At 53.4% G+C, this 26,835-nt stretch overlaps 1 protein-coding gene across 2 annotated transcripts; it reads right to left on the bottom strand.

The window, feature by feature from the left end:
• Window positions 1-19: 19 nt before the first annotated feature.
• Window positions 20-22,787, bottom strand: VSIG10 (V-set and immunoglobulin domain containing 10). Of its 2 annotated transcripts, XM_075898149.2 has the most exons (9): window positions 22,618-22,786; window positions 19,250-19,534; window positions 10,028-10,336; window positions 8,024-8,311; window positions 6,382-6,675; window positions 5,701-5,811; window positions 5,094-5,106; window positions 2,449-2,618; window positions 20-1,419 (listed from the first exon to the last, which is right to left on the bottom strand). In XM_075898149.2, exons 1-9 carry the CDS (start codon window positions 22,697-22,699, stop codon window positions 1,304-1,306), a joined length of 1,668 nt encoding a protein of 555 aa, XP_075754264.2. In that variant the 5' UTR covers window positions 22,700-22,786; the 3' UTR covers window positions 20-1,303. The 2 variants fall into 2 exon arrangements, with proteins under 2 accessions (XP_075754264.2, XP_075754263.2); XM_075898148.2 differs by lacking the exons at window positions 20-1,419; window positions 2,449-2,618 and adding an exon at window positions 20,230-20,316 and having other exon boundaries at window positions 3,580-5,106; window positions 22,618-22,787.
• Window positions 22,788-26,835: the final 4,048 nt, after the last annotated feature.

Genomic DNA, 26,835 nt, shown 5'->3' with positions numbered 1-26,835 from the left:
AGCTTCCCCCTCCAGGCAGAAAGAGATAGCAGACACATTTGTCAGAAAAATAATTTAATTTCATAAACCAAAAAAAAAAAAAAAAAATCACATCCACAAACCACTAGGAACATTCTCTGTTATCAAAATATAGAGAGAGCTGCTCTTTGCAGTTGTGGTGAGGGCAGCACTCAACTGGCCATCAGATGAGGACTAAATACCAGCTGCATTATTGCATATGAAGGTTTAGCTGAGGTCATCTCCGGCCTCTGATGAGCAAGCTACCCACTCCCATTGTGCCCTCCCGGCTCACCCCACTCTTTAAGCATTTTTGAGGGTACATTCCTGTGTGATTTTTAGATGAGCATAGACCATTGTAAGCACACTGCTCCCCAGAGTAACAACAGTGCTGAAGTGGAAGGGGCCTGGCATATGGACAAGTTAGAGTTCTGCCGCTCCTGACGTTCATCTAAAGTTGGGGAGCCCAAAACTGAGGCATTAAAATTAGTGGCCATTTTTGAAAACTCAGACCTGTAAGACTTTCCTTGCAAGAAGTCCGAGGCAGGAGAAGGACCAGAACCCAGATCCTGTGTCAAACACAAGAACATTCTTCTTTGTCCCCACTCAGCAGAGCTTGCAGTAGGAGCCAAGATGATGCTTTTAAGCATGGAGTCAGGTCTCTGAATTAAAAATCACATGCAAAGTTTCAACGAGGGCTTCTCATGTCCTCAATGCAGAACCACATTGCCAGGTGGCCCTGGGAAAGCCACACAGCAGAGAACATTCTGTCGTTCCCTGCCAGTGTCCAAACATTTATATAAAAAACGACCTCTGTACATTCTAGCAGTTAGGAAGCAAACTTCTGCAACCTACCCCACCCTCCTAGAATTTGCTGCATCTTGCACATACGAGAATATTGCTGGGTCTGCCTTTAAACTTTTTCACGGTTCCAGGAGAACTGCCCTCCTGTTATTTCCATACATGTCTTGGAGCCAGTCGGCAGCAAGCTTAGAGAAGAAGAGGGTACTCACAGGACAAGATCTTTTGAAGCACAGACACATTCCTCCTGAACTCTGTCTGCCTCTGACCTTCCTCTTAATAACAAAAAAACCTGAGACAAAGGAAAACTTTCTGCACTTGGAAGAAGGGAAGAGAAGGGAAGAAAATAGCCAAAAATAAAGAGAAAAAGGAACCATGTGAGATGAAGGAATGAAAAACAGGGATGGAGCGAGGGAACAAAAACTAAAAACCAGATCAAGTGAATCCCACTGCAGGAATTTTTAACAGCCTAGATGCAGCCATGTATCAATGATGCGCTTGAAGTTTAACTTCCACCCACAGTTCCATCCAGTTCAGCAAGAAAAGGGAGATTTTGCTTCTGCATAGTTGGCCTCTCTTCTCTCTCCCCTTCCTCCAGAGAATGCAGCTCACTGCTGTCACCTAGAAGAAATGACAAGGCAGGAGACTATAGCACACTCCCAGAGTCTTGGCCCAGCCAAGTCAAGTACTCAGGGCTTTCCCTGCTAGGGCACTACACTGCAGCAGCATTCATCCAAGGGAGAGGAAAGAGCGAGCAAGCCCCGAGTGTGCAATAACCTCACTACGATCCTTTCCTCCTCTCCCTCCTCTGTCTGCCCATGCAGATGGTTAGCTCCTTTTCAGAGCTGGGGCGCTCTTTCACTAGGTGAAAGCTCTTCCTTCAGCAAGGGGGCCCTGATCCTGACCGAGGTCTCAAGACATTCACAATATAAATAATCCTCATCACTAAGGTTATGACCAAGTCACAGAAGTCATGACTTTCAGCCGTAACTTCAGCCTGCAGTGGTCAGAATCTGCAGGCCGCCAACCTGTGCAGACCTAAGCTGCCAGGCACAGTGGGGTACTCTGCAGGGACCTCCAAGCTCACAGCTGCCATGGGGGACAGAGAACCCACGAGGTGGTGGAAGCTCCCAGATCTGCCAGTGGCAGGAACTCCGAGCTCCTAGTCACCACAGGTTCCCAGAGCTGTGGGCAGCTGGGGTATCTTACAGCTCCTGCCCCCCCCCCCCACGGGGAATGTGGGGGGGCTGCAAAAGCTGCAGGGATACTTATAGTCCCTGGGCAGCTTCCCCGCTCCAGGCAGTGTGGAGATCTGCAGATCCCAGATATCTTTAGTAAGTCATGGACAGGTCACAGCTTCTGTAAAACTTTCTTTTTGCCTGTGACCTGTCCATGAGTTCGACTAACAATATCCATGACAAAATCTTACTCACCCTCTAACTTGAGCAGCCGAGTGAGTCTGGGCAGCACGTGCGGGTGGAGAGAAGAGGTGGAGCCCATCAGTTCTCCTCCTGCCCTTTGCCCCTGTCCTCTACCCCCTGCTGTTGCTGCTGGCACACCACTCTCTGAGCTGGGACAGGGGGAAGTGGTGGCCTCTCCCACCCAGAGAAATTTTACCAAGCAGCTTAATAGGGGCAGCAAGAGCCTTACTCTCAGTAATATGACCAGCCTGGATGTTGTTCCCATTCACCAGAGCCGTCACACGATGCACACTGGAGTTGTCAGGTGCCTCTTCCTCCTCCTCCTCCTCCGCCTCCTCCTCCTCCTCTTCTTCTCCCTCTGAATCCACCAGCACAAAGATATCATCCGAGTCTTGAGTCCTGTGATCAGGAGGACAAAGGACTGAGAATGCTGCAGGGCTGCTCCTTCCTTCTTGCTTCCAGTCCTCAGCCAACCCCCATACCCCCTGGCGGCTACTATCTTTGTCGCTATCAAGGCGCTGCTTGTTACGGCTACTCTGTCAAGTCCTGCACTTGTGGCTGCTAGGGAAGCACCATGCCCTGCGTCTACTGGCAGCCACGGTGCTGATAGGACTTTGCAGCAAGTTCATGGATAAATCCCCATACTGCCCCTGTGAGGAGAGTACTTTCCCCATCTTGCAGGTGGGGAAACTGAGGCACATAGGTGGGGAAGGAAGTCACCCAAAGCCACACAAGTGTGGAGCCAGGGACAGAACCCGGAAGGGGAGGGGAGGAATAATATGCACTAGGAAAGGGAGCTGGAGTGAAGAACATGACAACCCCAGGGAGACTCTTGTTTTGGGGGCTTGGAGAAGGCCATTTCTAAACCAGTGAGGCAGCTCGTTGCTGCTTTTATTTACTCCCTGAACATTAAAGAGTCGAGGCAGATGCAGCCTGTTTATAGGGAGCAGGTGAAGAGCCTTAAAACCCAGGCCTCCTCCAGCAGAGACGCTGCATAACAAGGACTGCCAAGGAGTCTCCATTAATTTATCAATCCCTCTTTCCCACAGCTTATTTCGTTACATCAGGCATGTCCAAAGTCCGGCCCGCGGGCCAATTGCGGCCCATGTTCCGGTTTAATATGGCCCCACAGGTAATTTGGCAATATCTATCTTTTATGGCCCCCAACGAATCCATATGTATTGAGATGAATACATTGTAAAATCTCAGTTAATGTCAGTTGGTCTAAATCAGTTATAAATATATTTGGACACAACATGTATACTTGGTGTTATGTTCCTGTTCATATTTTTTGAACTTAAAAGTTGACAGACAACCTTTATTACCAATAATATGTAATGTACTTTACAATGTTTGACATATATTTCAGCTTCCTGGATTTTTTTTTTCATCTGGCCTTCAGATATGAAAGGCAGAGTGATTTAACACCTGTTTAGATTGGTCATCCATGTGACGAAATGAAAAGTATGCCGTTTGCAATAAACTTTGCATAAAATAGTTAATTTGCATTTAATTTTAATGGTTCAAAGAACATCAGGCAAAATGGTCGGCCCTCACGCATGTTCATTTAATCAAATCTGGCCCTCTTTGAAAAAAGTTTGGACACCCCTGCGTTACATAGAAAGAGAGGCATTTGCACCAGGGGCATTAGCAGCTAGTTGGCAAATGGTTTAACCAATAACCCAGCCCGCTGGTCTGAGTTTCAAATGAAGAGCGTGCAGGGCAGCTGCCTGCTGCTTTGATACAGAGGCAGCTTCTGTACCAGAGACAGCGGTGTGAGCCTATTTCCGCCGGCACAGAAGCGGCAACTGAGTGGCAGGAGGCTCCCCAGGAGTGGGTCCGGGGGGCGGGGTGCATTTTAGTAACCATGTAACCGCAAAGAATTGTTATGGGTACACGGTTACCAAAATAAACCATTTTGAACATCGCTAGTTTACATTGCTGTTTCCGGCAGCAGTGTCACTTGGGGTAGCATCATGCATGTGATCTCACCCCTGCTACCCGCTACGCCACAGATGACAAAGATCTCGCTATGAGCAACAGCTAACAAAGAATCCCCATTTGCTCAAGCGTCTGGGGCCTGTGCCTTCGGCCCTTGGTTCTGTGGAGGGTGTGACATTGTTACAACTGCACTCACCATAGCATATGATTTCAATAAGTAACTCCTACCTTGGGTAGCGTACTTCCTAGGTACAACCACATCAAGTCTACTGGACTGCTGACATTACTAGGTCTGCACAGAGATCGGGGACTGGGCTGCAGATATAGCGAGGTTTGCACAGAGATTGGGGACCGAGCTGTCGATATAGCAAGGTCTGCACAGAGATCAGGGACTGGGCTGCGGATATAGTGAGGTCTGCACAGAGACAGGGGATCGGGCTGCAGATATAGCGAGGTCTGCACAGAGATAGGGGACCGGGCTGTGGATATAACAAGGTTTGCACAGAGATCAGGGACCGGGCTGCAGATATAGCAAGTTTTGCACAAAGATCAGGGACCAGGCTGCGGATATAGCGAGGTCTGCACAGAGATAGGGAACCGGGCTGCGGATATAGCGAGGTTTGCACAGAGATCGGGGACCAGTTCCAGATATAGTGAGGTTTGCACAGAGATCGGGGACCGGGCTGCAGATATAGCGAGGTCTGCACAGAGATCGGGGACCGGGCTGTGGATATAGCACGGGCTGCAGATATAGCGAGGTCTGCACAGAGATCGGGGACCGGGCTGTGGATATAGCACGGGCTGCAGATTTAGCGAGGTCTGCACAGAGATCGGGGACCGGGCTGCGGATATAGCAAGGTCTGCACAGAGATCGGGGACCGGTTCCAGATAGAGCGAGGTTTGCACAGAGCTTGGGGGTAAGAAAACACTCACCTGAACATGCTGCCTGTGTGGGAGGAAAATAAGAAGGGGAAGGGGAAAAGAGATTTTAGAGACCTTCATAAACATGGTTCCCCAGTCAAAGCAAAGTCAGCTTCACGATAAGATCACTTGCTGGCTGCCTTGGGCAATTCTGTCTATTATACTGAACAGGGATTGTCCCAGGCAATTGCCACGCAGACATATGGCCAAGGAACATGCTGGAAGTGCTCAGGAAGGTGGCACTGTCACACTGGAGCAGGCAGAAGGCAGCTGTGCCTTGCTCAGGGACTGAGGAGACCACAGCATGAGAAGTAACTTTGCAGGAGAGGGGGAAGAGAATTTAGCACAGGATGCACCCTCGCTCCAGGACTGTGCAAGGTCCCCTGGAGAGTCATCCAATGCCATACACTATTGGTCAGCTGAGCAAGTCCCTCTGCCCCTGCTCCTAAAGCGGATGCAGGGGTAAGGTGTGCATATCTGCGGTGGACACAGGTAAACGGGATGGGGAGGGTGTGGTTCCAGGATTACAAGCTGCGCCCGGCGGGATCAGGAGAAGCAAAGCTCCCACCTGTGCACCTTGTGGCTGGGAAAAGTGGCAGAGGGAGCCATCTCCTCTTACCTTTCAGGCACAAGAGGGGGTTGTAGTATAAAATGATTCCGGAGATGACCAGGATTCCCAGCAGCAGCAGAATGACGACTGCCCCCACCACCCCGACTATATTCACCGGTTCTGTGCAGAAGAGGAAAGAGATGCAGCAGCTCAGCCTATGGGATTGTCACTCCCGGGCGCCCGGTCACCATCGCGCACACGAAAACCACGTCCATGTGCCATGGCTAGGCTCCCTCTGAGCAGATTTCAGTACGGCTACACAGGAGCACCCGCTGTAGACCTGCCGCGGGGACCACACCAGTCACTCAGCTGAGCCATACACGGCGTCTCTCACCTAGACTCTGCCCTGCACCTGGCCAGTTTATAACCCGGGATGGAAGAACTGGGTCATTTTTCACACTGACCCTGCCACCTCCGCAACTTGACCCGTTCACCAAACTAGGACTGCGGCTCGGCCAGCCATTGTCCACTGCCCACGTGCAACCGGGAATGCTCCCTTGGGCAGTGGTACATGGAAGGCAACGATGAACCAGGAGCCATAAGTTCATTTTTCGCTGTGGATTTACATCTCTCTGTGCTAGGGGACCCCTAGAAGAGACAAGTCCAGGGCAGTACATCAGAGACTCACTTACTACTCCGGTTCCCATCACGCTCCTCTCCTCACCCCCAGCCCCAGCACTGCTAACTTACTCTTCACCGTGAGGGACACGTAGACTTCCCGCAGCCCCACCGGGTTCTCAGCTTTGCAGACGTAGTAGCCTTCGTCAATGCCATGGGAGCAGTTCTGTATGGTGAGATTGGAGACGCTCCCCTCTTGTACCAGTAGGTACCTCCCGCCAGGCTGGATCTCCAGCTCTGGGTGGGAGAGGTTCCGAAGCCAGCTGATTCTCGCAGGGGGGTTGCTCTCCGTCACCCGGCACGTGAGGGTCACGGTGCCACCCACAAAGCAGGTCTTCAGTGGTTCTGTCACCAGAGAAGGAGTCTCTAAACAGAGGGAGGAAGGGAGCTTAGAAGAAGGATAAAAATCCTAGGCTGTGTCTAGACTGGCCAGTTTTTCCAGAAAATCAGCCGCTTTTCTGGAAAAACTTGCCAGCTGTCTACACTGGCCGCTTGAATTTCCGCAAAAGCACTGACTTCCTACTGTAAGAAATCAGTGCTTTTTGCGGAAATACTATGCTGCTCCCGTTCGGGCAAAAGTCCCTTTTGTGCAAAACTTTTGCGCAAAAGGGTCAGTGTAGACAGCTCAGATTTGTTTTCCGCAAAAAAGCCCCGATTGCGAAAATGGTGATCGGGGCTTTTTTGCGCAAAAGCGTGTCTAGATTGGCCACAGACACTTTTCCGCAAAAAGTGCTTTTGCAGAAAAGCATCTGTGCCAATCTAGGCGCTCTGTTCCGAAAATGCTTTTAACGGAAAACTTTTCCATTAAAAGCATTTCTGGAAAATCATGCCAGTCTAGACGTAGCCCTACAGTACAAAGATCCCATGCTCCTATAGCAACTTTCAAGTAATCTCTCCATAGAGGCCTATGTACAAGACTTGGATCTATGACTGACAGGAAGCCACTGCCCAGCCAAATAATTAGAGGAGGCATGAGCCTGGGTCCCAGGAGATCTGCATTCGGTTCCCAGCTCTGCTCGGCTGCCTTTTTTGACCTTAGGCAAGTCTCTTGGGGCTGATTCAAAGCACGTAAGCACTTGCCCAGCTTCAAAGTTCAGCTTTGCTGAAACAGAACTGGCCTCTTTCCTTTGCGAGGCAGCATGGCCTAATGGGCAGAGCCCTTTACTGGGTCTCAAGAGCTATTTGTGGCTCTGCCACTGGCCTGTGGGGGGGGGGGGGGCGGGAACGTTGGCCCAGGTGCTGCACCCCTCAGGGCCCCCACTTCCCTATCCTAGCATCTCACATCTCCTTTGGGAGGTCTCAGACCAGGTGACCAAAACTCCAAGGTCCCCAGTGACATTGGGAACTTTTTAAATTCTCAGCCCCTCTCCTGCAAACGCGTGCATGTCGGGGTGGCTGTGTGCTTGTGGACCATCTCAAGCGACACCCAGGCAGAGGCTCTGAGCTACGGACTCTGATCCCATCTGCCTTGGGCCCTGCAAAGTACGTTACTTTCACCTCAGATGCTCCCACCTTGGCTGTCTAGCGTGCCCTCCCCCTGCACTTTGCACAGCCGGAATGATGACAGGAAGTGCTGGACAGGAGAGAACCCCACTCCCTGGATGACTCGCTGGCCTCAGACCCATGTCCGGGGCTCTCAACGGAGCCAAGTCAGCAGCCTGGCTCCCCACATGCCCAGGTCTGTGAATGGCTAGGGAAGAACAGGCAGACGCACTTATCTGCACAGTGCAGGTCAGCTCCTTTGTCCCCTGCCCTAAGATGTGGCTCCCGACACACTTGAACTCCTTCCCGTGAAAAAGGCGAGAGCTGTTCAGCGTCTCCACATGGGTGTCCCCAGTGCCTGTTGCATTAACGACCCAGCTTGAATTCTCCAGGTCTTGCTCCTCTTCTGTCCACTGGAGGATGGGGTGTGGGTATCCCCCGGGCCAGCTACAAACCAACTGCAGCATCATCCCCACTTGGGCAGTCTGAGCCCAGCACCTTGGGACTGACGGCGGGGGATCTAACAACAAAAGAGCACGAGGTTTAAGACGCCTTCAACACTGCTGAGAAAAAACAGGCCATGAAACCATAATGGGGGCAACCCAGCACTTTAGCCTAGAACGGGGCTACTCAACACACGGCCCACTTGTGTGTGGCCCAGGGTACAGTTTGGGTTTACGTGGGGCTCAACATGTGGCCTGAAGGTGGGAGTCAAAACAAAAACGGAGTCGACATAACGGTTTTCTGTTGATCTGTGTTTTAATACTTAAATTCCTGGACTGTCATTGCTCATTAAAAGTGCTGTCATGTGGGTGGAAATCAGGTAACTATTGCATTGTATTAATATCAGCAGAATTGATTTAAATGGGGCCTGCGTGTTGTGTAGTCTTGCCTTATTTGTATTCATGCCCGTCAGTGTGAAAGAAGCTATTTGCACGGATATGCAACCACACTTAAGTTGTGGCTCTTGGCATATGCTGTGAGTATCATTGTGACCCCCGGGGCGTCTAACGTTGAGTAGCCCTGGCCTAGAAGGTATGCTTGTTCCCCTGATTCCTTTCCAAAATCTCCTGGTGCGTCTCTCCTCCCACATGTCTCACTTCCCTCCCAGCAATTCCACAATGCTCTGGGGGGGGGGGGGGGGGAAGGAATGCATGTTTTTTTCTTAGCAGCACACACCAGCATGAGGTCCCCAGCAGAAAAGTCTGAGACAATTTCATCCCAGTTCTTACAGGGAGCAAGAAAGCCTCTGCCATCCCACTAAACACTAGGCAATGAATCAACCCTCTGCTGTGCAGAACAGTATTGGTTTTAGTTTGTGCATTAGCTGATGCAGATATAGCACTGTGTCTTGGAAATCACTCTTAGCCCTTCCTCTGACCCACTGTGATGCTTATATAGTCCCTTGAGGGCCAGATCTCAGGCATCATATATTCACTGAGCTCCACTGACTTCTCAGCAACTACCCCAAGGGAGCGTGGGGCCCTACCCCTGTAGAGCACTGTGCCAATATTACTGGTCAGTAAATTATATAGAAACAAGGTAGGTGAGGTTATAGCTTTTATTGGACCAACATCTGTGGGCGAGCGAGACAAGTTGCAGAGCTAGACAGAGCTTTTCTCCAGCATGGGGTATTACCTTTCTCACAGCTGAAGGGCTCTGTGTGACTAGAAAGCTTGTCTCTCTCTCTCCAGCGGAAGTAGGCCCAATACAAGATAAACCCTTGTCCATCTCATTTCTCTGATCCCCTGGCACCAACACCGCTCCGACACCTCGCACGGTAAATCTCAAAATCCACTTTCACTCGTGGAACCTCTCTCGGTTCACCGAGTGAGTGCAGAAAACTGGCAAGACTCTTGCTAAATGACCTCAGTTAGATGACAAGGTGGGATGTTGCTTGGTGCTGTGGAAATGAGCAGAGCTGTCGTACGTCTTTTCCCAGAGGCCCAAGTTTAGCTCAGGGTCACATGGGTGGCCCACACACCAGGATCAGCTATTCAACCCTGATTCACACACTACGCCTATCCTGGATCAGATTCCCAAGCACAGCGGAGGTATATCTGGATAGGGAGATTCAAACCACTCCCACCCCAGGAGGATTCAGGTGGCAAAAGCCAAGATACTGATTACCCTCTGATCCTCTGTTGTGTGACTATCAAGACCCTTCCCCTCCCCGGCAGGGAAAAACACCCCCTTCCTTTCTCCAGACCATATCACTGCAAATGCTCTTACGCACAATAGACCAGGAGTTCCTTTGCTGAGGTCCGACTGCTACCGCTGAGAGGGTTCCTTGCTGTGCACGTGTAGTTCCCTTGTAAGTCCAAGGACAGATTTTGCAGGGTGAAGACAGTGGAGGAGCCATTGACCTTGGTAAACATTTCTGGGGACAAACCGGGCTGCTGGAAAATCCACTCCATTGTGGGCTCTGGATGGGTGTCGCTGGCGGTGCAGCTGAAATGCACAGTGTTGTGTTTGTCTACGTATGCTGTGCCATTGGGCAGCAACGTGGAGGGGGAGATGCTGACAGTCACATTGCTGGGGCCACCTGAAAAGGGCAAGGAGACAACAGGACTGGGATGTGTAACAAAGCAGCTGTCCCAAAGCAGCCTAAAGTGCTACCTTACCGAATCCTAGGGTTTGAAAAGTCCTCAGGAGGTCATCAAGTCTAACCCCCTGCTAAAAGCAGGACCAACCCAACTAAATCAACCCAGCTAATGCACCCCAATATGCCATTAGCCTTCTTGGCTATCAGGGCACTCTGTTGACTCATATCCAGCTTCTCATCCACTGGAATCCCCACGTCCTTTTCTGCAAACTGCGGCTTAGCCAGTCAGGCAGTCTGCACTTGTCCTTGTTAAACCTCAGCAGATTTCTTTTGGCCCAATCCTCCAATTTGCCTAGGTCACTCTGGATCCTATCCCTACCCTCCAGCATATCTACCTCTCCCCTTAGCTTAGTGCCATCTGCAAACTTGCTGAGGGCGCAATCCATCCCCTCATTCAGGTCATTGATAAAGTTGTTGAACAACACCAGCCCCAGAACCGAACCTTGAGGCACTCCACTTGATACTGACCACCAACCAGACATTGAGGCTTACCTCTGGGCAAAGCCTGCCCAATATTTAGCTGGGGAATGCTGGTTACCTAGGGCCCCTCACGAGCTCTGAAGCGGGCACCCCCCAACGGTGCCTTTGTATGTTGTGTATGTCTACTTCCAATGGCTTTTAAAGACCTTATGGGAAAATGGACAGACACAAATCACCCTGATCTGCAGAAACCCCCAAAGCCAGGCCACAGGCCACCAAAATTTGAGTGCTTCTCAAGGCACCTGGCCAAAAAGCACCCTGTCAGCCTAGCCCTTCAGCAGGAAGCAGCTGAAGTTTCGCACTCCACATGAGCTCAGGACAGCTTGCAGGACAGGAGCCTAGGTCGTCAGCTTGCAGGATCAGGGTCTTTGCAATGAGCCCCTGGATCCTGATCCTGCTAGCCCTTTCCTGCTTGCTGCAAATGCCAGCTCTGTTTTCCACCCCAGATCAATGTGCAAACTGCAATTCAACAGTCGGAGCAAATTCCACAGTGCAGGGGGCGCAGGAAAAGCCATTTCTGGACTCCGTCCAGGGCTGCTGGGTTGGTCGCAATCAGGATTCAGTTTGTTTATGATTCAAATAGCGAAAGAACTGAATGCAGGTACAGCAAGTCAAGAGCCATCTAGATCGCTTCAGGGGATAAGAGGATGTGGTGGGGGAACACTGGACAGGGGGCTGCTCTCAGCAGTTGCTCTCTCCTTAGTTCAGGCCTATATGTTGCTTTCTTTAAGCTCCACATCCAGCCTGGTGCATTTCTAGCCCTCAAAACAGTAATCAAACAACTCCCCCTAGTAACAGTCTTGGGGATTTCAGGGTTAGCACACTGTGTCTCCACTACCAGCCTACACAACCTGACTCCTAATTCAAGAGCCGTTGCTGGCACAGGGACTGTCAAACAAAGCCCAGCACTACCGTCTGTACAGGCCCGAGCACAGGGGAAAGGCAATCCGAGTGCTGCTCTGCAAGGCACTGATCCAAGTGGCTTAAGAAATGACATAAATCCATCAGCAAAAACTACAACAACAGTTTACCTGCAACGCCCTTACCCGAAGCAGCTTCTAGGTAAGGAGTGTCTACTTCCTTTGGGCAGGAGCATGGACTTTTCCACTAAGCTGGTTCGGGAGGGTACAGAGTGTAGCAAACCCATAGCCTCCCTTTCCTCTCTGTTACACGGGGAGTTAGGTAGCAGTGTTAGGCTATCTGCTGTGACAGTTGTTTCTTTGGCTCAGAAATAGCATCAACCATGTATGCTAGGGAAAATGTTCACCCTGGTGTAGAACATGCCTGCTTAGAGAGCTCACAGCACTTTCTAAACACAAATATATTATGCCTCATTGGAGTCCTCTGCTGGAAGAATTATTATCTGTGTTTTAAACGGGGAAACTGAGGCAGGGACTCAGAGTCACACAGGGAATTAGTAGCAGAGCCAGGAACACAGCCTGAACCATCTCTGACTGATAAGAGAAGGCTTAGCCAGAGATCATTTGCATACTAGTATAAACAAACATTCGTTTTCTTTGGCTCGTTCACGTCCTACAAACATCTAGGGAAAAGCAGTTGGAAGCAGGTGAAAACTGCACCGTGCTTGGACCAGTTTCCATACTGCAAACCTATCCTTTCTTGGGATTTGGCTTTCTTGGTAACTCCAGTGACTCAGGATAAGCTTCCTTGCCAAAACTGGACATTTCTAGTTGTAGAAATTCCTCTGTCCCAGCTCAAGAGCCATTCTGACCTTTGCTGGAGTTAATATAACTGACCTGCCCGCACAAGTCATCAGAAATTACTCCACAACTTTATTCAGGGTCCAAGTACCTGAGTTTAGGGTGACTGCAGAAAAGTGCTGCATTTTGGTGCCGGGCCTTGTCTACATTGGCACGTTTTGTTGCCAAAAGCTGCCTTTTGATGACAAAACAGCGAGACCATTTACACTGCAATGCGACTTTTGTCGGGGAAAACACCTAGTTGTTGTGACAAAGAACTTCCACTCCCGTGAGAGACTTTTGTCTATTTCCCTACCTTTATTGTCAACAAAGAGCCAATGTGGACCCAGCTGTTTGTGTTGTTGAGAGAACTGGCTTCCCCCAGTATCCCACAATGCCTGCCCTGATGGCTTGGCTGAGTGTTTTGTGATCTCTGCTGCCCTGCAGTAGAGATGTCAACAAGTAGTCGACTAAACGATTAATCAATAAGACTAAATTTATCAATTAACATGCGTTTCCCCCCGCCCTTTGCTGGCTCTGTATCAGAGGCAGCAAAGGTGAGGAGGAAGCAGAAGCTGGTGCTGGGGGATGCCAGCTTAAAAGCTGGTTCCTCCGAGCACTGGCTCTGAAGTGCTGCCTGCCCCCTTTCCCATGCTGCTGCCTCTATCAGAGGCAGCAGCTGGGAAGGAGGGTGGGGATAGGAGAGGCTGCCACAAAGCAGCCTCTGTGCATGGGGCGGTCTGAGCTCCCCTTCGTCAATGGCTTCTCCACATCTCCTGGAGCAGCCTCTGTCCGTGGGGAGCTCAGATTCCCCATGCACATTAGCTGCTGCTACACTGGGCCACTGCCTCTTCATGAGAGGCAGCAGTATGGGGTGGCAGACAGCCGGTCTGCAAGGGGAGCTGTTTTTTAAACTAGCTCCCTCTGCAGACCAGCCCCCCTGCCACCCTATGCTGCTGCCTCTGATACAGAGGCAGCAGCATGGGACAGCAGGGAGCTCACCTGGAGTGGGGCTGGGAGTGCACTGGCTGCCATCCCCAGGGACTACTGAATAGTCATGTAACTGACAAGATTCTGTGTGGTTATATGACTATTCAATTATATGATAGCTAACACTCCTACCCTGCAGGCATGCACCCTTCCCCTTTCAAAGTCCCAGCAAGTATCTGCCAGCTGGGTGAACTGCTCCATTTGGGGAACAAAGAACAAATCATTGGACTGCTTCTGTTCTACCTGCACGAGGGACACAGCGGCAGAGCGAAGACTGGAGAGACAGCTGTGCTGCTTTGACATTCCTCAGCAGGGAGAGCTCACAGAACCACGAGGGAATCCCTAGAAGTGCAGGGATCAGCTCTGCCTTCCCACAACACTTCACTGTGGGATGCTTACCCACAGCACTTTGCTCTGTCGACAGGGGAGCTAGCAATGTGGCCATGAAATGTCGACAATGGGAGGCAGAAAAAACAGTTTGACCGGTTTTCACTTTTGGCCATGTTTGCATGTCGAGAGCACTTTCCTTGCCAAACCTTCCCAGTGTAGACAGAGCATGAGGATACACCCATGTTCTATTAGTTTCTGAACTGCGGACTTACCTCAGTATACTGCTACTAGCATTTAGACACCTTTCAAAACAGCCACTGGAGAACCATCCTGACCTGTGATGGTCCACACTAACAAGTTCCTGCACACGGCTCCACTTGCTGCACAAACATTTTGTTAGCTTACAATTAAGGGAGCTGATGCCAAAAATCGATGCCAAAATAATACAAACTTTTCAAGAGATTGGACGTGCATTTCCACTTAAGTCCCGAGTCCCTGCACCATCAGAAAGACAGGACAATGGCTTAAAGCCACAGCCGAACCCCTCTTAAGTGCTATAGCTAAGTTCTCTCTAATACTTGTCACCTTATCATTTAGATTTTAAAGCAGAAGCAGCCATCCGGATGGCCCAGTCTGGCCTCCTACAAAACAGAGAACTCACTTCTTTCTGGCTGAGCTAGATCATCTTTTTTCAAATGTCAACTGGAAGGCTGCAAGTGATGGAGAAACTATCACATTCCTCAGTAAGTTCTTCCAATGCGTAATGATCCTGGCTGTGGAAAGGGTGCCCCTTGTTTCCAGTCTCAGTCAGTCTGGCTTTCGCTTCCAACCACCAGACCTCATTATAGCTTTCTCTGCTAGGTTAATCCATTGTCTGCTGTCAGGAATCTCTCCCTACTGTAGATCCTTGTAGATCAGGGGTGGGTATAATCAGGCCTGGAGACCGGGCCTGGCCCACCAAGCATTTCTCTCCAGCCCACCCAGCTGATGAGCAGAGATGCAGACTTACAGCTGGCAGCATGTGTAACGCTGCCCCTCCCCCATCCTGCTCTGTACCCCAATCCCTGTATCCCATCTCTGCAGAGCAATGGGTTAGGAGAGGCAGACACACAGCGGAGCTGCTGCAGTCTGAAGCATGGATGGTAAGTGACTCGGGGAGTTCCTAAGATATCAGTGCTTGTGCGCTCGCTCTCTCTCTCTCACTTCTCACGTCCCCCTGCAATACTCCATCTCTGCAGAGCAGGGAAGGGGGAGACAACAGAGCAAAGCAGCTTTCCCTATTTTAACGAGACAGAGCGAGTTTTCTTTCAGAAACCCAACAGCAACCAGCACACTCTTTCTGTGTCACTTAACCTGCCCCCCCCCACTTGTACCACATAGTCTTCATGCCACTCGAACACTGCCACATACACACACTCCCAGCCTCTGTGCCACACACACTCACTGTGTGTCACACAAGTCTGTTTCTCACACACAGAGTGTGTCTCTTTCATGCTCACACACCTACTTTCTCTCTCTGTAGCCCTTCAGCCCCACTTCTTCTGCCTGAAGAGCCGGGAGCCAGCTCGTGATGAAGTAGCCCCCCTGCAAAAATTATTGCTCACCCCTGTTGTAGACAGTGACCAACTTACCCTCAACCTTCTGTTGGATCAACTAAAAAAAGTGAGTTTTCCACACTCCTGATCCAATTTTTTAATAGGAAATCTATAAATCAGATCCTCTTCTATATTTTTTGTGTAAAAAAACCAACATACAACCCCATTGCAATGATAACACAGACCAAGTCTACAGCATTTGACCAAGTGTATATAATTAAGGCCCACAAATAGCCCTAAGAGATGGCTACATAATTACCTGCCTTTTACAACTGGGGAGACTGAGTCACAGAAACGTTGAATGACTCGCCCAAGATCATTAGGAATCAGTGGAAGGGCCAGGATTAAAACTCTAGAGTCTCTCCTGAACAGCCCGATGCTCAAACCACTAACCCACATGCCATAGCAGCCTAAGGTTTCTTTCTTGCATTTCAATACTCTGAAAATCAGCTGCTCATTTCAAAACCCTGCTGGAATTCCCTGCACTGGGAAAGCGCTTCTGCGTGAGCTTTGGGAGTGCTGCTCTGGGCTAATGGGTGCAGCTGCTGTCAGTTGGAGGAACACCCTGAACACAAACAGGAAATAAGGCTGAGATGAAAGATACAAAAGATATAATAGCCTGTGCACAGCAGGTAGTGAATGAGGAAGAAAGCAGCAAGGATTATGCAGACATGAGCGAGGTAACAGGACACAGGGTCTCCCTCATCTCAGAGTAGGTCTTCATTCGAGCTGGGTGCAAATCCCAGTATCAGATATGCTAGCTTTGACTGAGTTAGTGCATTCAGAGTAGCAGAGTGACTACTCCACTACTTATGCAATCCCAGCTGGGCCCCTAGGTACAGACTCCAGCAGCTAGCACAGATGTGTCTACGCAAGCTAGAAATTACTCCTCTGGCTCCAAGACAGCCATAGCTACATCATGGGAGTATGGACCAGGCTGCTCAGTGGGGCAGTAAATAGAAGTGGTAGTCACGGTCCTCATCCTAGGCCGGGGTGGGCAATAATTTTTAGTGGGGGGGGGCACTCCAAGATTTTGGAAAGTGGCCAAGGGCGGCACTTTTCCGTGGAGGGTCTGCAGGGTCTAGGTTGGAGGCTGGGTGCAGAAGGGCGCACAAGGTAAGAGACGGGGGGTGCAGGAGACAGTGTGAGGTCTGAGAGGGAGTTTGGAGGTGAAGGAGGGGATAGTGACATGTGTCAGGGAATTGGGGTGTAGAGTCAGGGAGGGAGTATAGGTACAGGAGAGGATTGTGGGCTGGAGACGGGGCTTTAGAAAGAGGTGCAAAGCCTGGGAGGGAACTGTGACCTGGGAGGAGGGGAAAAGCGGGTGCAGACAGCAGAGGGTGTAGGGGGTGACCTGGGGCAGGGGATTGGGATGCAGGGTCTGGGAGGGTGTTTGGATGCAGGAAAGGATTCTGGCCTGGGGAAGGTGTAGGAGGGGTACAGGGTCTGGGAGGGGGTTGTGACCTGGGACAGGGGGTGCAGAGGGTTTGGATGGTGACCTTGGGGAGGGTGTTGTGATGTGGGAGAGGCAGGGGTGCCAGAGGCAGGCTCTGGCTGGGAAGCACTTACCTAAGCCTGTAGCACCCCCAAGGCAGGCTGGGCTCCCTGCCTGCTGCAGCCCCAAATCACTCAGAGCTGCAAGCTTGTTCCCTGTGGGAGGGGGAAGAGGCTTATTTTGCCCCCATCCCAGGCCAATCTCTCAGCTCCAATTGGCTGGTTCTTTCCAGCTAATAGGAGCTGAGAGATTAGCTGAGGTCAATTTCTATTGACGGACTGTTCCCAGCCTACAAGAGCGGAGGATTGGGCTGGGGGCCAGGAGATCACACAAAGCCTGCCCCTCTCTGCAGAGCAGAGAGCCACATGGACTGCACTTTAAACCGAGACAGCTGCATGTCCCTGAGGATCCCGGCAGGATGGTCTACGGGTCAGACTGAGTGGCTTGGCAGACCAGATCCAGCCCCCGGGTTGTATTTTGCCCAGCCTTACCCTAGGGGATCAGTCCCCATTGTAGCCCCTGTGCCAAGCCAAATTGGGTAACAGTTATATTGGCAGATAGCCCATGCTCCCCTTTAATCTCTAGAGGTAGCTGTTGCCACGTGAGAGGTGAGACACATCAGTAGGCAACTGCAGGGGATTAAGGAGGGACCTGCCTAGGTGCAGGGTTTTTAAGATTTGCATTCTCCTCCTGCAATCCTGACACATCCCACCAACGCTAGATTTCCAGGGAGCAGAGGGCAAAACTCTGGATGCAGTTCTACAGACATCCGAGCAGTGATCCAGAAGACTTGGTCAGACACAGGAAGACGTGGGAAGCAGAATCTGGAAGTGGAGGAATACTAAGACCCCCTTGCAGGTGTCCTAAATTAATCATATAGTTACACAATGCCCTTAATTCCACCGGATTCCAACATGCTTCTCAGACTACACACACAGGAACCTTCACCAGTGAAATGCAGCCACTTCTGGGGAAAAACTTAGTAGCCATTTAGCAACACACAGCTCTATTGCACACCAGTTGAGGATGGGGAGTTAAAATTCTGTCCAGAGCTGAAGCCACAAGGGCAATTTCAACCAGCAGAAAGCAATTACTCCAACTCAAATTTGGCCCTAATGGTCGTACTCTCACAGCAAGTGCCAAAGGAGATGGAACAGGCAGCTTGGTCCTTGGTCTTATCTCTCATCTCCCACAGGGCTTTGACTCAGTGGGAAAACTGTCATCTGCTGAATGAACAGCACCCATCCTGCAGCCACAGCCTGTGTTTTGCCATCCAAGCACTGATCAATCTGGCTTAGCTGGGGCAGACTACCAGGGTAGCAGCCCAAAGTGGGCCAAATGTGTTCCCCATTTCAATTGTGCAACTGGCTTTGTCTCCCGACTTGCCTGCCCCAAGCATTCATTCTGCTCACATCACCTGTCATCCCCTGGACGGAGCTAACCTGCCTGTGCCCAAACATGTTACTGGCGTTCGAAAGGGACAGCTCTCTGGGGAGGGAGTCTGTGAGTGACACAAAGCAGCACGGAGAGGAGAAGGGGCAGCAAAAAGGGGGCAATGAGAGCCCACCTATGGGGCCAGGGCTGCAGCATCATCACTGGTTTCCTTTCAGCTGAAATAACCTGGACCGGGGGTGGGTTAAAGACCCTCTCCCCTTCACCTGGCTAATTCAATCTCATCCCCAAAAGCCGCTCCCCACAGCAGTCCCCGAGCCTGGTATTTACCACCCCCCCAAGGGGTGCCCTGGAAGTGGGAGGTTGCCATTTCACATGTGACCTCCTGCACATCTGCAACGGCAGGCCACATCTGTAGGTCCCGCCAGGGCTCTGAGATGGCCCCAAGCATTCTCTCTCTCCTATGCTCAGGGCCAACCTCATCATGTGGAGGTGGGAAGGAAATGTTCCTCTAGGTCAGATTGGCAGGAATCTGGGAGGGGGGAGCAGTGCTGGGGGCAAGACCCTTGACTGGATTATCTGGGTCTCTCTCATTTATTCCTCTCCCTGCCATTGTAGGGATCTCGGGCAATGGCACACCTCAGCGTCCCCTCCCCCACCAGTCTCTGCCACAGCCCGTAGCTGTCTGCTCTCCTGTGGGTGTCCTTCAGTCTCATTTCAGTTGTTAGATGTAGTGTGTGGGCACTGGGTGGTGTAGATATCCTGCGATGTAAAGATCAGACTACACGTGGTCCCTTTTAGCCTTAACCTCTAGGACTCCATGAGGACAAGCCTCCTGCAGCTACAGGACATGGCGCATTGAGGAACTCACTGGCTACCAGGAGCTGCAATCTGTGCTCTCGGGCCGTCTGGTTCAGCACTTCCTTGCAGGTGTAATTGCCCTGGTCCTGGAGACGCAGGGCTGTGATACGCAGAGAGCTACTGTCCACCAAGGAGAAGCGGACGTCTTTCGGCAGCGTGAAGTTCGAGGAGAAGAGTGGAGGCACAGTGGTAGGGTCGCCGTGGAACCAGTCCACCTCGCCTGCTCGCTGGGATGCGTTGCGGCACACCAAGGTGATGTTCTTTCCGGCCTCCCCGACGATCACTTCTTCTGTTCCTGCGCAGAGAAGGAGAGTGTGGAATGTGCCCCATCCTGTGTGTTCTTAACACTCCCCTTTGCTGCCTGGCAGGGGAATTGCCCTGAGCACATGATTTTCCACATACACCCCTCGAGACAAGCATCTCCTCTGTGAAACAAAATAAGAGCTGAATCCCTGGCTAAGCAGGGGGACATCTACAGTGCCACACAGGGGGCATGCTGCCAGAACAACTCGGGGACCATGCTAGTCACTCACCATCAAGCCTGTCCTAAAACATTTGTCTCTGACCTTGGAGTATCTGCCCACGAAATCTGCAGCCCCTGCACAGCTGCACCAGGGGGGTGTCTTTGGGTCTCGGCTGTCTGTCCCACCATTCTTTTCAACAGCTGCCACAGTGGCTACTTTGAAATCCTGTTACAAAACCAGGGCAAGAGATTCTGGGATGCATTTGGCAGCTGAAGTGCCCTTGTTCTGACAAGTGAGCAGACACAAGGACCCCTCTTGGGCTTTTAATGCATGGTACAAGGCTAGCTGCTCCCTCTCTCTCTCTCCCAGTACAACTGAGTATTTTGGGAGGAGCCAGAGCTTACCAGGGGTCCTGAGACCAATGCTTGGAGGACCAGCCATGACTGGAGTCTACATTATCTGGTCTGAATAGGGTTCAGAACCACGGACCCATCTCATCATTCACAGCCATATTTCCCTGTCTTACCTCCATTTTCCTCCTTTATAACAGCTCCAGTTGCTACTCTCATCTGCAGGTTGGGCTGCAGTAATATTCCTCCAGAATCAGTAATAGCTGGAAGACAATATACACCACCCTGTCCTCTCTCTGACAGACCAACACAAGCAAACAGAACTCCCATCAAGACACTGTATCCTAGCAGCAAAGCCAGCCCTGCACTTTAAACCAGGCAGATTAGAAGAAACAGAAAAGAGTTCTTGGAGTCTGGTTTACCCAGGCGGGGTCTTCCCAGGTCAAACCTAAAACTGTCTCCATGTAGAAAGTCTTGCTACTTACACAGTAAGGAGGAGAGCAGGGAGGTGGGGGAGAGAAACAATAGATAATCTGGTAAAAAAGTCTCTCCTGTTTGTGCTTTACCGGAAGCCCTGATAACATATCTCACTGCACAACTGCTACCAAGCTGAAGGGGATAGAACAAGGAAGGTGAACTGACAAGAACAGTGCCCTGTTTGCTCTTTCATATGCACTGAGGCTATGTCTATAGGTAGTTAATCACTCCTCAGCACTGGTTGGAGCTTGTTTTGCAAACACGTTCAGCACAGCAGGGAGGTGCAGGCGAAGTGAATGGTCCGAGTTAGCTGTAAATCATTGTGCTTCTGGACCCAGGGGAGAGACACAGCCAGAAGAGCTGTGTTCCATTCCCAGTCCTAACATCCACTCCCTAGCTGACCTTAGCCAGTTGCTAAAAGCCAGATGTTGAGATGGGCCAAATGCTGCCTAACAGAGAGTGAGCTACAGGGATCCCGACACCCAGGCTCTTTTCTCAGTGCTGCTACTACCCTGCTGTACAAATTAATTTGCCCTCTTTATGCTTCTGTTTCTCCTCTCACTCTGTTTCGATATTAAGTGCCTCAGGGTAGGGTCAGTAGAACACGACATAGTAGTAGGACCTAGCTCAATGGAGTTCCAATTTGATCAGGACCTCTAGGCACTACCAAAATTCAAGAATATGTACAAATAACAATAGCAGTGAAGTCAGTGGAAAGTGGAAGTGAAGAGCAGTACTGAAACTGGCTTCTCTGACCCTTTCTGTTCCATAGGGCATGGCACCATTTGCCCATTTTGGAAAGCATCGAAATCTATCATGAATACTCGGTATGTTATTTGTAATAAATAAAAATAGCTTGCTCTGATACAGCCCTTATACATATCTTTCAACACACTAGCTCCATCCATCTCTCTCAAGCCACTAATGATCTCCATTTCACATACGGGAAACTGAGGCACAGGGAAGGATAGCAACTTGCTCAAAGTTAGACAGCAAGTTTCCTGAGTCCCGGGTAAGTGCTGTATTTGGCCTGTTGTAACTTTTTGTTGGTCTATGGTCACTGCCACTACTTCTGCATTTTGATCAGACACAGAAGTACATATTCAGTTGTTTAAAAAAAGTACCATAAAGTTTTAATAATGGGAACACTTTTAGGGCTTTTCCATGAGGGAACAGGTATTGTCTTGTCAGTCAAACAAGACATCTGGGGAAGCCCTGCAACAGCTATGTAACTGTAGGTGAAAGTTCACACACTCCTTCCTGTGGGATCACTGATCATGCAGGAAAGCTTGAGAACCCTGAGGACTGAAGCTTTTACTGAATTTACTGCAGGTGCAGTGTCAATGCAACTTCCCTCCACACTGGGCATCCCAGCCTTGCACTGAAGGGATCACCCTGGTGGGAGCATGCATGAACCCTTCACTTCTCAGTTTCTCCATTAGCAGCTGGCCACAGATCCGGAAGGGAAGGATGGCCTTATGGTTAAAGCACCGGGGCTAGGAGTCAGGAGCGCTAGATTTTATTCCTGGCTCTGCCACAGACTGCGGCTGTGAACCTGGCCAGCTCACTTTACCTCTCTGTGCCTCAGCTTCTCAGCTGTACAATGGAGGTTAAGAACACTTCCATGCCACTCCACCGTCTGTGGTGACCAAACCGAGCCTCCGGAACCCCGGCAGCAGAGCAGGACTAGCGTTCCCAGCTCGGCCCCTGACCTGGGAAGACTCTCTGCCTCAGTTTCCCCACTCCCACGGGAATGCCGAGACGTCCCTCCCGCACCCGCTTTCTTTCGGGGGTGACTGCAGCCGGGCAGGGCTAAAGCACAGAAGCCAACAGACGGTCCAGCTTCTCTGCTTTCCCGGAGAGGAGGGGGGCAGTCACACGCGAGACCCTCCGTGCAACCCCAGCTCCCTTGGGGGCCTGGCGGAACGGGGGGGGGGCTTTCCTCCCCGCCCCCCAGGCTGGAGCAGCCGAGGGGCACTGCCCGACACGGGAGGATCCGCCGGCCGGGTAGGGCCGGGCCAGCCAGGACCCGGCGCCGCGGCCCCCTCCGCCCAGACCCGCCCCCCATACACGGCAGCCTCCGGTACCTGCAGCGCCCCGGCCCGGCGGCAGCTGCCACAGGCAGGCGGCCAGGACCAGCGCGGCCGGGCTCCAGCCTGGGACCCGCATGGGTGCGCGGCAAAGCGCGGACGCAGAGGCGCCGCTCAGCCAGTGCCCGAGCCGCCAGCCAGCCCGGCACTGCCCGCTGGGGCCGCCAGCCCGCCCCGCCCCGCGCCGCGCCCCGCCCCGCCTCTCGCCCGCCTCGCCCCGCAGCGACCCGCCGCCCGGGAAGCCGCGCTCCGCCCCGGGGCGCTCCGGGGAGCCAGGACTCGCCTGTCCCTTCCCAGCTCCGCCACTGTCTGCCCGGGGGGAGCCCTGCGTTCCCTGTCACTGGGGTTCCCTCGTGTGAGCTCTGCGTTCCCCGTCACTAGACTGGTCACTGGGGTTCCCTCGTGTGAGCCCTGCGTTCCCCGTCACTGGGACTGGTCACTGGGGTTCCCTCGTGTGAGCCCTGCGTTCCCCGTCACTGGGACTGGTCACAGGGGTTCCCTCGTGTGAGCCCTGCGTTCCCCGTCACTGGGACTGGTCACAGGGGTTCCCTCGTGTGAGCCCTGCGTTCCCCGTCACTGGGACTGGTCACAGGGGTTCCCTCGTGTGAGCCCTGCGTTCCCCGTCACTGGGACTGGTCACTGGGGTTCCCTCGTGTGAGCCCTGCGTTCCCCGTCACTGGGACTGGTCACAGGGGTTCCCTCGTGTGAGCCCTGCGTTCCCTGTCACTAGACTGGTCACTGGGGTTCCCTCGTGTGAGCCCTGCGTTCCCCGTCACTGGGACTGGTCACAGGGGTTCCCTCGTGTGAGCTCTGCGTTCCCCGTCACTAGACTGGTCACTGGGGTTCCCTCGTGTGAGCCCTGCGTTCCCCGTCACTGGGACTGGTCACAGGGGTTCCCTCGTGTGAGCTCTGCGTTCCCCGTCACTAGACTGGTCACTGGGGTTCCCTCGTGTGAGCCCTGCGTTCCCCGTCACTGGGACTGGTCACTGGGGTTCCCTCGTGTGAGCCCTGCGTTCCCCGTCACTGGGACTGGTCACAGGGGTTCCCTCGTGAGAGCCCTGCGTTCCCCGTCACTGGGACTGGTCACAGGGGTTCCCTCGTGTGAGCCCTGCGTTCCCCGTCACTGGGACTGGTCACAGGGGTTCCCTCGTGTGAGCTCTGCGTTCCCCGTCACTGGGACTGGTCACTGGGGTTCCCTCGTGTGAGCCCTGTGTTCCCCGTCACTGGGACTGGTCACTGGGGTTCCCTCGTGTGAGCCCTGCGTTCCCCGTCACTGGGACTGGTCACAGGGGTTCCCTCGTGTGAGCCCTGCGTTCCCCGTCACTGGGACTGGTCACAGGGGTTCCCTCGTGTGAGCTCTGCGTTCCCCGTCACTGGGACTGGTCACTGGGGTTCCCTCGTGTGAGCCCTGCGTTCCCCGTCACTGGGACTGGTCACAGGGGTTCCCTCGTGTGAGCCCTGCGTTCCCCGTCACTGGGACTGGTCACAGGGGTTCCCTCGTGAGAGCCCTGCGTTCCCCGTCACTGGGACTGGTCACAGGGGTTCCCTCGTGTGAGCCCTGCGTTCCCCGTCACTGGGACTGGTCACAGGGGTTCCCTCGTGTGAGCCCTGCGTTCCCCGTCACTGGGACTGGTCACAGGGGTTCCCTCGTGTGAGCTCTGCGTTCCCCGTCACTGGGACTGGTCACTGGGGTTCCCTCGTGTGAGCCCTGCGTTCCCCGTCACTGGGACTGGTCACAGGGGTTCCCTCGTGTGAGCCCTGCGTTCCCCGTCACTGGGACTGGTCACAGGGGTTCCCTCGTGAGAGCCCTGCGTTCCCCGTCACTGGGACTGGTCACAGGGGTTCCCTCGTGTGAGCCCTGCGTTCCCCGTCACTGGGACTGGTCACAGGGGTTCCCTCGTGTGAGCCCTGCGTTCCCCGTCACTGGGACTGGTCACAGGGGTTCCCTCGTGTGAGCCCTGCGTTCCCCGTCACTGGGACTGGTCACTGGGGTTCCCTCGGGTGAGCCCTGCGTTCCCCGTCACTGGGACTGGTCACAGGGGTTCCCTCGTGTGAGCCCTGCGTTCCCCGTCACTGGGACTGGTCACTGGGGTTCCCTCGGGTGAGCCCTGCGTTCCCCGTCACTGGGACTGGTCACTGGGGTTCCCTCGGGTGAGCCCTGCGTTCCCCGTCACTGGGACTGGTCACTGGGGTTCCCTCGGGTGAGCCCTGCGTTCCCCGTCACTGGGACTGGTCACAGGGGATCCCTCGTGTGAGCCCTGCGTTCCCCGTCACTGGGACTGGTCACTGGGGTTCCCTCGGGTGAGCCCTGCGTTCCCCGTCACTTGGACTGGTCACTGGGGTTCCCTCGTGTGAGCCCTGCGTTCCCCGTCACTGGGACTGGTCACTGGGGTTCCCTCGTGTGAGCCCTGCGTTCCCCGTCACTGGGACTGGTCACTGGGGTTCCCTCGTGTGAGCCCTGCGTTCCCCGTCACTGGGACTGGTCACAGGGGTTCCCTCGTGTGAGCCCTGCGTTCCCCGTCACTGGGACTGGTCACAGGGGTTCCCTCGTGTGAGCTCTGCGTTCCCTGTCACTGGGACTGGTCACTGGGGTTCCCTCGTGTGAGCCCTGCTTTCCCTGTCACTAGACTGGCCACTGGGGTTCCTTCGTGTGAGCTCTGCATTCCCCGTCACTAGGACTGGTCACTGGGGTTCCCTCGTGTGAGCCCTGCGTTCCCCGTCACTAGGACTGGTCACAGGGGTTCCCCCGTGTGAGCTCTGCGTTCCCCGTCACTAGGACTGGTCACTGGGGTTCCCTCCTGTAAGCCCTGCGTTCCCCGTCACTAGGACTGGTCACTGGGGTTCCCTCGTGTGAGCCCTGCGTTCCCCGTCACTGGGACTGGTCACTGGGGTTCCCTCGTGTGAGCCCTGCGTTCCCCGTCACTGGGACTGGTCACAGGAGTTCCCTCGTGTGAGCCCTGCGTTCCCTGTCACTAGGACTGGTCACAGGGGTTCCCTCGTGTGACCCCTGCGTTCCCTGTCACTAGGACTGGTCACAGGGGTTTCCTCGTGTGAGCCCTGAGTTCCCTGTCACTAGACTGGCCACTGGGGTTCCCCCGTGGGAGCCCTGCGTTCCCTGTCACTAGGACTGGTCACTGGGGTTCCCCCATGTGACCCGTGCATTCCCCGTCACGAGGACTGGTCACAGGGGTTTCCTCGTGTGACCCCTGAGTTCCCTGTCACTAGGACTGGTCACAGGAGTTCCCTCGTGTGAGCCCTGTGTTCCCTGTCACTAGACTGGCCACTGGGGTTCCCACGTGTGAGCCCTGCGTTCCCCGTCACTAGGACAGGTCACTGGGGTTCCCCCGTGTGAGCCCTGCGTTCCCTGTCACTAGGACTGGTCACTGGGGTTCCCTCGTGTGAGCCCTGCGTTCCCCGTCACTAGGACTGGTCACTGGGGTTCCCTCGTGTGAGCCCTGTGTTCCCCGTCACTAGGACTGGTCACTGGGGTTCCCTCGTGTGAGCCCTGCGTTCCCCGTCACTGGGACTGGTCACAGGGGTTCCCTCCTGTGAGCCCTGCGTTCGCCGTCACTGGGACTGGTCACAGGGGTTCCCTCCTGTGAGCCCTGCGTTCCCCGTCACTGGGACTGGTCACAGGGGTGCCCTCGTGTGAGCGCTGCGTTCCCCGTCACTGGGACTGGTCACAGGGGTTCCCTCGTGTGAGCCCTGCGTTCCCCGTCACTGGGACTGGTCACTGGGGTTCCCTCGTGTGAGCCCTGCGTTCCCCGTCACTGGGACTGGTCACAGGGGTTCCCTCGTGTGAGCCCTGCGTTCCCCGTCACTGGGACTGGTCACAGGGGTTCCCTCGTGAGAGCCCTGCGTTCCCCGTCACTGGGACTGGTCACAGGGGTTCCCTCGTGTGAGCCCTGCGTTCCCCGTCACTGGGACTGGTCACAGGGGTTCCCTCGTGTGAGCCCTGCGTTCCCCGTCACTGGGACTGGTCACTGGGGTTCCCTCGTGTGAGCCCTGCGTTCCCCGTCACTGGGACTGGTCACTGGGGTTCCCTCGTGTGAGCCCTGCGTTCCCCGTCACTGGGACTGGTCACTGGGGTTCCCTCGTGTGAGCCCTGCGTTCCCCGTCACTGGGACTGGTCACTGGGGTTCCCTCGTGTGAGCCCTGCGTTCCCCGTCACTGGGACTGGTCACTGGGGTTCCCTCGTGTGAGCCCTGCGTTCCC

Source organism: Pelodiscus sinensis, chromosome Z (assembly GCF_052426305.1).
Source record: "Pelodiscus sinensis isolate ZL-2025 chromosome Z, ASM5242630v1, whole genome shotgun sequence".
NCBI lineage: Eukaryota > Metazoa > Chordata > Testudines > Trionychidae > Pelodiscus > Pelodiscus sinensis.
This window is presented reverse-complemented; position numbering and strand designations above follow the sequence as displayed.